The 12,215-nt window shown below is 53.2% G+C and overlaps 1 protein-coding gene and 1 long non-coding RNA gene across 2 annotated transcripts; one reads left to right on the top strand and one right to left on the bottom strand.

Moving 5' to 3' along the window:
* Positions 1-691: 691 nt before the first annotated feature.
* LOC147216418 (uncharacterized) lies at positions 692-5,075 on the bottom strand. Its single transcript, XR_015109120.1, has 2 exons — positions 3,672-5,075; positions 692-1,813 (listed from the first exon to the last, which is right to left on the bottom strand). It is a non-coding gene; the product is annotated as an uncharacterized LOC147216418 (long non-coding RNA).
* Positions 5,076-5,864: 789 nt separating this feature from the next.
* Positions 5,865-10,501, top strand: cited4a (Cbp/p300 interacting transactivator with ED-rich tail 4a). The gene is made up of 2 exons (XM_086177742.1): positions 5,865-6,008; positions 7,488-10,501. The coding sequence occupies exon 2, from the start codon at positions 7,507-7,509 to the stop codon at positions 8,182-8,184; it is 678 nt and encodes a 225-aa protein (XP_086033868.1). The 5' UTR covers positions 5,865-6,008; positions 7,488-7,506; the 3' UTR covers positions 8,185-10,501.
* Positions 10,502-12,215: the final 1,714 nt, after the last annotated feature.

Below are 12,215 nucleotides of genomic sequence, written 5' to 3' on the forward strand. Positions count from 1 at the left end.
GCAGCTTTTTAGGCCACTTCCAGATGGGCGAGGGGTGGAGCGCAAGCAGCTGCAGAAGGTCGAGAGATAGAAATCCAAGCTCTTCTTTCCCTCTTGAAGGCGGGGTTCCAATTGAGGGTGAGGACACTGAATTTCCCTACAATTCTCTTCTGGATCTGCTTTGTGAACTGAGAAGCGGAGTCAAGAGAACAACCTGAGGTTTCTGAAAGACACAAGGATGGACAACCAGACGAGCCAAACACAAGTTCAGATTGCCCTTCTTGAAGAGAATACATGTTCAGCCCCATCCCAGGCAGTTCACAGGGATCCGCTTGTTTCACGGTGAGATAAAGCAGGGTTTCATCAGCGTATGGCTGGAGATCAAGTCTTCAAGACATCAGGTAGATGAGGAAAGAAGAAAAGTCCACAGTGGTGAGGAACCCTGCTGGCTTCATATTAGTCTGATGTCAGGACTCCAAGGATGGAGGATTCAGGGTCCAAATCTCAAACCACATACCAACTGACTGTTCAGCCACGGTGATGGAGGGGACGGGGATGTGGTGACAAACACGTTCAACTACTAGAAACTACAAATAGACTGTACTTGAACACAACCCTGAAGGTAAAGTCGTCCATGGTCACTTCTGAATCCACTCATTGGTGCCAAAGGTCTGGAACATTTCCAGAGGAGGTTTTAGGGAAGGAACATTGATCTGTTTTTTTATTTTTTTATTCAGATTTCTGTTTTCACAAACAGCAGCCGCGTTATGCCAGGACCACTCCCAACTGCAGGATCATTGATTAGCCTACTGTTTAAACATCAAGAAGGACAATGCAAGGAGCGCCACCACTGCTGCCCTTCCTCCCTAACGTATCTTCATTTCGTGTCTGGCTCCGAGCGCAGTGCCACCTTTGGATCCACAAAATGCAGAATCATGGCTTCAAGTTGGTCCTTAGATGATCTCCACTTACATCGAGCCTCCATCACCCTGGATCCCATTCGCCCATCAACGCATTCATCCATCCACTCAATCATTTGCCCAAAGTCGTGCTCTCAAACCCACCGATGGTGGCAGCACTGTCCCAGAGGCGCCAACCGACCAGGGCTTTTGGTGTCTTACCCAAGGACTCTTTGTCAAGCAGAGAGTAGGAGCCGAGGTGGAACCGGCAACTCGTTCTACCAACTGGGACCGGAGCCTCTGAGCTCAGCTGTGGAAGCCGGGTCTGGGGAAGTGCATTTAGTTCACTCACGTTTTACTGTAGCTTTGAGAAAGGGGCTTGAAGAAAAAGCTCTGATTGTTATGACTGTGTTCAAATCGTAGCTTGTTGTCAGGTGGTTCAGTCCTGTTCGATCAGAAAAGACAAGATCCTAAAGGATGGCAAGAAAAAAATCCACTTCCAACAAAGGGTGTGCCGGTGATCTGTTATTCCGATCATGAACCACTGGACTTGTTGATCGGCCATTAAAATCAAAGCGCTACAAAATGAAAGCATCTATATGTCAACCAAACCCAAAGATGTTACACAGGATTTGAACTTTCCTCATAGCACGCTGGATCCATGTTCCCATTGCAACTCCTTGTAGGTCCCAGGCGACAGCGAGTCCCCTCAACCTTCCCGTGAGTCTCCCGTGAGGCGTTGATAGACAACGGCACAGTCATGGGAGCAGACCGCAGAGGAGGATGCTCGGAAATCTGCTGAATATTTCTCTCGATGTTTCCTGAGCTGGTGCTCTGCTGTCTCTGCTCAGGTCTCTGAAGGTGTCAGCATGAATCCGAACCCCTTCACTCTCCACCTGCACCACGAACCCTGTGGGGCCAGAGTCGGCAGACACCTGCGGAGATGAGCAAACTTTCACTCTACTTTGAGAACACCACCCTCCATCAACCTCCTCACCAGCAAACCGCTTTCCCAGTCTTCCAGACGCTGGTCTGAACAACCAGCCGTCGTCTTGTGTTTTTTGTGCGATGCCTGCTTGTGTGGCTTCCTTTGCTTCGGCTGGAACTGCAGAGGTATTCTGGTGCAGAGGACTCCGTGTGTGTGTGTGTTTGGTGACCCGAGCGCAGGTGTTGCGTTGAACCACTCCTAACGGTTAACGTGTGTGCACGTGTGTGCACGGGCTCCTCAGCCCAAACCCGCCCTGCATCACCTCCCTCCTCTAAGATTGTCACTTCTGTTTGGAACTATAAAAGGTGGACACCTCAGCTGTAGGAAGCTCCCTTTGGGATGCTAAAGCTAAGCTAATGTGTTGTGGAAGGACGATGCCACTGCAGTTTCTCTAGATGTTTTGTAGATATCTCACCTTGGCTTCTTGTCCACTGACTGATGCACTGAGCCTGCCTTTTAATCAGACTTTAATTATCTATTTATACACCTCATGCTGGCGTTAGTAGATAGTCATCCGGTTCAAAACCATCGTGGCTGAATAGATGGAGATATTCCAGGCAGCCTTCAGGAACCAGAGTCAGCTGAAGATGGCTGCTCTCTTTTTGGAGCTTCCAGCGAAAACAAACGAAAACCTTCAGAAGGCAATGAAGGTCAATGAAACCAAAACAGCTCTTTGGCTCCAATGTAATGTCGTAGCCAGGAACTTAGACGGTGGAGAACAGAGAACGTGTGGCCTCTGACTGCGTTTGAAGGTGGAGTCAGATCATCTGATACACACTCACGTGTACACACAGAAACACACACATTCACAAACAGAGCCATAAAACACACACACACACACACATATACACACACCCCCAGCTTAAAACCAGTTGGCCGTTATGAAAGTGTTAACAGGATCAGGCCTGATCTTGGCAGGTACGTCTTGGAAAGGTTACCTAATGGCTGTTATGGTGCGTGTGTGTGTGTGCGTGTGTGTGTCTGAGTGTGTGTGTGTGCGCGCACGGTGTCAGCCAATTGTAACTGCTGGAGCAAATCGCAGTCCTCTGAGAGACGAGGGAATGTGAGCATCCAACCCTCCATCCTCCACCCCTCCCCCATTCTTGTAAACATTACTAAGAAAACAGCACCTCGAGCACACACACATGAATGGATACTGGATACGGTTACACACACACACACACACACACACACACACACACACTGACTAATAAAACAGCATATGTTGCTGCTTCAGGTACCTGGAGCAGCAGGTGGGAAGCCCCTCTGGGCGCACACGCACTCACACCCTCTCACACACACACACACACACACACACACACACACACACACACACACAGTTGAGTGCATGAAGCATGAACATGGAGGAGCAGCAGAGGTTCCTGCTGTTGGTGGAAGTTGACTTTTAAAGAACAAAACCTGACAAGAGTTGAGCAACATGAAAAACACTAAAATCATTTGCATGTACATTCGGCACACATGTGCGCGCGCACACACACACACACACACACACACACACGCACAGAGCACCGACCAGGCAGTCAGCAGCTACCGAGTATGGTCTTCATAGCCTGTCAGGAGAAAGAGAGGGTGGGTGGAACCAGATGAAGCACATCTCAACCTTTGGGAGGCCTCTGGACTCACCCAGAGGTTCTGAAGCTCTGAGAGGGGAGTTGTGTTACAGTGAGTTATCGTGCAGCCGTTTGAATGGAATAGGGTGTGTGTGAGTGTGTGTGTGTGTGTGTGACAACAGGTGAATCACAGGTATAAACACATCATTCTGGTCCCAGACCTGGATCTCATACCTTCATCAGAAGAGGAGTGATGACCATCACACGCCACACAGCTTAGAGTAGTGAGCATCATCTCAGCAGCTCCACGATGATGTTCCTGCTGGACGCACCCTCAGAGCGCCGCTCTTCTCCGGACTCACCTTCTCCCGGGCGTGGGAACGGGTCCCCTTGTGTGGTCGAGGTCAGCGTGGAGAACAGAGAATGGATGAAAGCGTGAACGGGACGCTCTTCATTTTCTGTTGTGCTGAGGCAAAAACAATCGACAGAAATGTCTTTGTTTAAAGCGTGGATGATGAAGAGCTTGGAGAACACTGGGGGGAACATTTGAAAATAAAAACAGGTGGTGAAAGTGACTTATAGAGAAAAGTAAAATGAAGATCAGCTGGCAGCAGGTGACGCTCAACTGCACCTTCCACTAAGCAGCTCTGGGGAGAAGTAGGCAGCAGGTCCATTCTGGGCCCCAAAGCAGGCCACATTCCTCCGCAGGAGTGTGTGTGAGTGTGTGAGAGTGTGTGTGTGTGTGTCAACAAGAATGCATACCGAGCCCCCGCTGAGGGGCTGGTCTCCCCTGGCAGGGGAGGAGGCCCAAACAAAAGGGCAAGCGGGTGGAGCTCCATGGACGCTTTGGGCTGGAGGTCCTCTCCGAGCTGCAGAACCACCCGGTGTCCCGACTGTCAGCCGCGGAGGGTCGGCAGAGGGTCTGGAGAGTCACGTGGCCGAGCGTCAAATACGTACCATATCGTCCGAGCGACGACAGAACTCACACGTCGGGAGATGCCTAGAAGGTCCAGTGCCGCGAGTGTCCCCGGACAATCGCTCACGCTCGAGTTTCGACCGGCCTGAGGTCTCGGTCCGGATTGGTAAGGAGCTGCAGCCTCCGTTATTCTCCTACACTGGGACAGAGGAGGGTTCTGGACACCACATTGATGAAGATAATGAGCACAAAAAGATCAGCCTGTTGCTGGAGAGGTTCCTTCAACCTCCCACCGTGGCTCCTCTCAGGACATCTCCAGCAGCAATGATGAACTGATGTTCACATCCTCATAGAGGCACTTTATGAACAAGTTCAAGTTAAAGACCCTGGCGCTCACCTACCGGGCAGTGAATGGAACAGCCTCGTCTTATCTCCAGGATATGGTCAAGCCACGTGTCCCTACCCGTCCCCTCCGATCTGCCACCGCTGGGCGACCGTCCGCCCCATCGCTCAGAGCCCCCGGCTGCCGATTGAATCGGTCTCGGCTCTTCTCGGTCTTGGCTCCTCAGTGGAGGAACGAACTCCCGAAAAAGGTCAGAACAGCGGGGTCGCTGCCCATCTTTCGCCGTGAGCTGAAATCATACCTCTTCACCAAGCACTACCCTACTAATCGCACTAAGACCCAAAGCACCCCTGTAAAAAAAAAAAAAAAAAAAAAAAAGACATGAATGTATGTATGGTTCTGAGATGGCTATATGGTAGAGTGGTCACTTCTGACTTCCAACTACTGGTACTTCGGATCTTCGGTGACTGAATTGCACTTCTTGTAAGTCGCTTTGGATAAAAGCGTCTGCCAAATGATTGTAATGTAATGTAATGTAACAATTGTGTTTTGAAAGAATCTCAGCGGAAGCGGGTGGTCCTCAAGGATCTCCCATCCCCTGGATCCCACACCACAGCCTTGGAGGAGTCGGTGAACGTCGAATACCTGCTCTCAGCAAGGCTTCTGAACATTAAAACACCCTGGATGAAGCGAGGGATGTTCATGATGAGAGAATGAGTCCTACACCCAAGGCGCTGCTTATAGTTCTGTCTTCTACAGCGTGAGAACCAGATGGACTGGATCCTCTGGAGGAGCAAACACACCGCAGCAGCAGGAGGTTCTGCAGAGTCAGAGAGACACTCTGCTCGGAGGGTTGGATACTTCTTCCAAAGTCCATGTGTGTGTGTGCGTGTGTGTATAAAGCTAAATGCATGAATGCGTATACGTTGTCTGCATGTGTGTGTGTGTGTGTGTGTATGTAAATAAATGAAGTATGAAGTATGCGCGCAGCAACTCCCGCTGTTATCACATGACCGCGGTCGTCCAATCGTCGCGCTCACTCGGCGGACGTAGGCGCCGTGTGTGTGCATGTGTGTGTGTGTGTGTGTGTGTGTGTGTGTGTGTGTGTGTTGATGGAGGGGGAGGATCTGTGGCAACAAAGGAGAGGAGGAGGCTCCTCCCCCTCGCCCCCCCGGGCGTATATATTCCCCGCGCTGACCCAGAAAGCAGACCGTGCGTGAGAGCAACGCATTCACAGAGTCGCACAGCCGCCGCAGGACCCGCATGAAGCCGGAGCCGCTCTTCTGACTCCCGCAGCCATCCAGTCGCCCCGGTACGTCTGCTCTCCACCGGGGACGCGCTTTGTCCACGCTCACACCTGTGCGCGCTCACTGCGGTCTCGTCGCCTCTTCGTTGCGGGTTGCCAGTCACGCACTTCGGTTTGGGGGGGGGGGGGGGGGGGGGGTACGGATGGTTGGGTTGCGGGAGGCGCGGGTGCGTACGGACGCGCGGAGAACCAGAGAGCGGACCTGCCCGCGCCTCGAACCCTAGTCCGTGCGGACGCAGAGGCTTCCGGTCGGTTCGCGAGAATCAGGAAGGTGCGCATCTGTGCGTGAGTTGTTGTGGGCGTCCGTGCGCGGTCCGGAGCCGGAGTCCTGCGGGGCTCTTGCGGGGCCGCTCTGCTCTAGGGATACTCAATGCGTCCGGTGTCAACGGACCGGGTCCTCGTCCCGGTCCCGGGCGCCGGGTCTGCGGGTCCTGAGGAGGATCCCCGTGCAGGTTCATGGACGCTTCCAGGATCCAGTTCATTAGCGTTACATAACGACATCACACACACACACACATACAGATGAATTCCACGAGTTGGTGTGTGTCCTCTCCCAGGGACATTTGATAGAACACAATGATGCGGAGCCTCTGAGATGTTTGCAGACAAGGAGGAGGAGCTGAACTCCTCAGCAGAAGCAGCAGGGCATGTAAGGAGAAGCTCTTGTGGAAGGGAAGGTTTCTTCTCGCTCATGGAACCAAGAATCGGCCAAAGACGCAACAGAAGGTCCTTTTCAACCGTTTGGTCCAGAGACGACCCCGATGTGACGTCTGAAAGGCCCCAAAATGAGAAACCAGACGAGCCGCTGTGACTCACGGAGACCTTTCCTGCACACGGTGATTCATTCGTGTTGTCGCGTCGGAGCTTCTGCACCTCGCCGTGAACGATCGCAGCGGGAAAGAGGAACCCGAGGAGCCGTGAACCCGTTTCACCACCGGCGGTTTTTCGTGTCGTCACAGAGATGTTTCCCAACAGAGCTCCTTCTCTGAGAAGACCAGACCACGCAGCTCCTTCATGTAATGTGGCTCTCGCGGGACACAAGTTGTCTCAATGCATGAATACTTTTTAAGGAACTCTTAGGGCGCTAGAAGGAGCCCAGTTGTCACCCGCACAGGACTTTGACATCTTCTTCTACTCAAACCTGATTGGGCCGTGGATTGGAAGGTGGACCCTGGTGGAACCAGGAGGTCTCGTGTCCACGGAGTTCCGACATTCACGTGGGCGGTTCTGATGTTCACGGTGGTGTTGACTGGATGCTCGGACGGCTGGTTAATGAGGACGAGAAGGCAACGGTTTGACTCTTACGGCGTAAGACGCCCCTCCTTTGGTCACTGGACCGGTAGCCCAGTGACTGACGGTTGGCCCCTGGTCCACCACTTGATGTTTCCCCTCTCAAGCTCCTCCGGGTAATCCCAGAGGAGCTCGGTGTGGTGTTGGTCCTTCACCTTGTCGTTCTGACCATTTTTTCATACATCTGTTTTTCAGGTCCACCAAAGCAGCAGCCATGGCCGAACACATGATGGTACCCATGGCCCACGGCTTCAGGATGGGCATGAACGGCCCTCCGCAGCACAGCCCTCAGCCCGGGATGCGCGCCATGCCCGCCGGCCAGGTAATGCACTACGGTCGCAGCCCGCAGAGCGGCATGGAGGCGGCAATGAGGCAGAGGTCCGGCATGGTCGGTCCGGGAGGGATGAGCGGCGCCGTGACCGGAGCTCCGATGACCAACCATCACCAGATGATGTCGGGGAACATGATGTACGGCGGCCCCGGCGTGCAGCACCAGCACCACATGCACCCTCCGCAGCAGGGCGGGCAGCCGCCACAGTACCACCCCGGCAGCCTCAGCTCCCAGCAGCTGATGGCCAGCATGCACCTTCAGAAGCTCAACACGCAGTACCACGGACACCCGCTGGGCTCGCCCGGCGGCCACCACCTGCCCGGCGGGGCCCAGTACCGGGTAGGTCCGGCTCAGCTGTCCGGGATGCAGCACATCGGCGCCCCTTTCGGCTTCAACGGCATGGACATGGATCTGATAGACGAGGAGGTTCTGACGTCGCTGGTGCTGGAGTTCGGCTTGGACCGCGTTCAGGAGCTGCCCGAACTCTTCCTCGGACAGAACGAGTTCGACTTCCTATCGGACTTCGTGTGCAAACAGCAGCCGAGCACGGTGAGCTGCTGAGTCTGGACCGGACGCCCCAAAGAGTCGACCGAAGGGCCGCAGTAGCAGTGAGAGCGGACCGCCTCTGTTCCGTTTGGGCGTTCCCCTACGCCGGCCAATAACGAACGGTAACGTGAAGCGGAGTTTCTTGCCTTTGAGCCGCGTCGGCCGCTCTCCGTCCGCACCGAGGCGTCTCCGCGCAGCTTCCCGTCCGTCCCCGTCTGGCCTTCTGCCCCTGTGCCTGCTGAGCCGAGGCCTCCGGCCACCCCGGAGGACGCTCCGCGTCGGATCTCCTCAATCCGGTGGCATCTCAAAATGTATCTCTTTGATATTTGTCAATGCTCGTTTAGCCTGTGGAGGTGCCGGTGAAGGGACTGGAGAAGAACAGGTGTTTGCTCATTGAAGGCTGGCTCCTCAGAGCAGAGAAGGTTCCTAGAAACACCAAGCTTCACAGTTTACCTGATTACAACCTGCCGTCAGATTGCCAGTTTGAAACCCACGTCCTGCTTTCCCCTGTTCTATTTGTTTGCATTCCTGTCTGAATAATCAGGGCGCAGCCCGTCTACCTGTTGGGCCCGTCCATCAACGGCTGAACGTAGGAGAAGTTCCAACTGTGTCTCAACCGCTGCCGCTCTGGAAGCAGAAGCACAGGAGAATCAGTTGTCTGTCAGAAACGATTGCCTCCCTCGCTCACGTTGTCTCCTTCCTACCCCTTGTTGTCGCCATAGCATGTCGTTTTCCAAGGGAGCATCGTTTTGTAGATGGATCTTGTTGAAACAGGTGTTTGGAAGACAGTCCGACATCCGTCGGTCCACTCCTCCTCTGTGGAGTGAAGGCACCTGCAGCTGCATCTGTGGGCGGAAACACTGACAGTTTTATCACCGGGACAAGCGTTGAAAACACTGGATTTGAAGCTCAGTCAGAGGAGGTCCTCTAAGGTGTCAGCAGAGGTCCACGAGTGTTTGTGTGTGCGTGTGTGTTTGCATTGGGAGCCCTGTGGATTTTTAGTCGAGACCAAAATCAAACAGCTGAGCTGATGACTACCGACCCTGGACCTCAGCAGTCCTGGCAGGTGCCAGGAAAGCAGATTACAAACTCATCCGAGCTTTTCAAAACCAAAACCCGATGAAATCTAGGCTCGCAAACCCAGGAGGATCATGGTGAGGGGACGTGGGAAGGACGGAAGAAGACAAATGAGAACCTTTGGAAATAATACATCGATAAAGTGCTGGTGAAGCCGCCCCAGCTGTGACCGCTTCACCGACCCAAAGCTGCCTCCGCCGCCAGGCCGGCGAAGGAGCGGAGCCGCGCGGCTTCCTGCCGACCCTGTCTTCATGGAGGTCAACCTGCCGGTTCAGCGGCGGCTCGCGGTCATCAAGCGGACGAGTACCACATCGTTATTTCTCTGCTCGCCCTGCCCCGGACGGGGTGGAGGTCGCTGCTGTGCCGCTGCGGGCCAGTGGAGGAGGAACGTCCTGCCTTCCTAAAGCTACGGCCGGAGGGTCCGATCTGTTCCATCGCAGCAGCGACACGCTATCCGGCAGCCGTGACTCCGGCCCCTCCTGTCAGTTTCCCCCTGCCGTCGCAAGGCCTGGCGCTTAGAAAAGATCCGGCCACGTATTTCCCGATTTTCTAAGTCGCCCCAAACCTAGTGGCGCTTTGAAATGACCTCAAGTGTGCGAGCGTGCTGCTTCTGAGCCCGCAGGTAAACCAGCCCAGATCCCCCCGACGCTTCTGTGAAATCGGAGATCCTCCTTATCCTCCGCCAAACACGAGCCCAATCGGCCGAGGGTTCCTTCCCCCGTTTGTTAGACACCGCTCCGACACGAGCGGGTACTCACCAGCGCGGCCAGCCGATGGGACCGTGGCCTCAGATCACCGCCGCATCACTAAGCGCCGCCTTCTTTGGTATCGTATCTTTGTACTGTAGACTAGCAGTGACCATGATTTACTGTAGATGCATTCAAAAGGTACTTTTTGAAAAAAAAAAAAAAACAGACAAAAAGAAAACCATTGTATGACGTAAATGTAAAACAGTTTTGGTGTTTGACAAAAAAAAAAAAAAAAAAATAGACAAACTAGATTTTTTTCAAAAAAAGAGAAAAAAAAAAGTGTGGATGTCGCGGCCTGGTGCGGTGGCCGTGAGTGTCGGCCGCGTCCGTCCCACGCCGCCACTGTGAATGTACGGACGTCGCTTGGAAACGCTGTGTACACTGTCCGATTGTACTTCTGGTTCCATATCACTCACCCCCCCCCCACCCCACCCCCAAAGCTTTTGTAATGTTATTGATTATATTTTGAGAAAATGTATTTATTTTCAAATAAAATATTTATTTAAGGATTTCCGTGTGTTAGCTATCCCTTCTTCGCACGTTCCGGATCATTCACAGAGCATGCTGCCGTCCCGCCCCTTCCTCGCCTGGCTTGGGACGGTTCTCCGGCCAATCTTAAAGACAGCGAGGATTGATTGGTCGGCGTGCCAAGAAGGTCGGGACACTCCGATCAGCACAAAGTAGCCTCCTGCTGTCTTTATTACCTGCACTCGGGGACGTAGCCTATCTCGGCGCTGGGCAAGAGATGGGGCTTACCCTGGTCCCGCCACCGTTGGCCTTCTTGCCCACACAACCCTGACTCTCTTTCGGGATCAACAAAGTCTCTGTTTATGTTTTGGAGACATACGGTGATTCAAATGTATGAAAACGAGCACAATGGCGATGCAAGATGAACAGAAAAGCTGAAAGGCGAAGCACAGAGCTCCGCAGCGGCACGTCCTCGTCCTCCGTGTCGCAACGTCTCAACAGGAAGCATCTGCACGCTGCAGGATGTCCCAACTCCTATCCGATTACTCCACGCTTCCCCAGAACTGTCTGGATTGCTAAACTAAAATCAATGGTGTGAGCTGCGCTCCTGCGTCTGCGGATCATTTCTTAACAGAAGACCAGCTCTTGGTAAATAGACGTTCCAGAGAAATGCTCGTCACGCTCCTCCTCCGTCAAAGCTGACCCACGTCAGACAGAATCCCGAGGAAAAGCTGAGGGAGATCTATTCCTACCAGCCTATGGAAGTGAGAACCTGAGAAAGAATGTTCATTGTGTTTCTGGATCAATCAAATCATTGATCATAGATTCTTCAGGAACCCCTGCTAAGAGACTGTCAATACACATATAGCAGACTGCAAAGCGTGGCCTGTTCTTAAAGGGAACAAAACTAGATAATTTCTTTCTATGAGACATCCAAAGCTGTGGGTCTCCTTTCTCAAACGTGGTTCTCAGCCTCAGACCAGAAGACTAACCGGACGCTCCGACCGCGGCTGTACGATGACTACACGCTAAGGTAATGTGGGGTCAGAAGAGGATCTGAGGGTTTGAAGATTTGAAAATCGAATTTGAAAAGAAAACGTGGCACAAATTGTTGGGAGTGAAGCTCGAACGTGAGCGACAGTTCCCGCGTTCGGTAAGAACTGTTTCTCCTCTGTTTCCTTGACATCAGATTCTTCTCCACGTCACTGGTTACCCAGCTGTCAAAGTAAGAACACGGCCCGCAGGCAGGAGCTCCGTCTGAGGGAAACACCGAGATGTTTGGCAGAGCCGAAGACGCCCGGCAGACCGGTGTCGTCCAGGAAGAAACCCCCAGAATGGACCAGAAACCCTCGTGTGTGAAAAGCACCCGGATTGACATCTTTGGACATTCATGCTTGTCCTCTAACAGGACGTATTATCGCTAACTATCATTCTTATTGCAACAGAGAGCAGCCAAGTCCCTCCTGTACTCTGCAAACCTTCACAGGATCCAACAGGTTTATTATTCAGGGAACTTAAAGCACAGAGCCAAGCCACAGCCTACTCACGTGTGTGTGAGTGTGAGTGTGTACACACACGCACACCTCCTGACCGGAGTCCAGCTGAACCAGCAGAGTGCAGGGTTGATGTGAAGTTCAGGGAGCAAAGTCCGTCTTCATGTCACGTTTCGGACACGGATTGTCAGCTCCATCTCCAACGCACGCCGTCAGCGGTCCTGCCTGGGAGGACACACCTTCTCAAGACGGTTGAAAG

This window comes from Fistularia commersonii, chromosome 30, assembly GCF_037954325.1.
Source record: "Fistularia commersonii isolate RoL2024-O1a breed Wild chromosome 30, RoL_Fcom_v1.0, whole genome shotgun sequence".
NCBI lineage: Eukaryota > Metazoa > Chordata > Actinopteri > Syngnathiformes > Fistulariidae > Fistularia > Fistularia commersonii.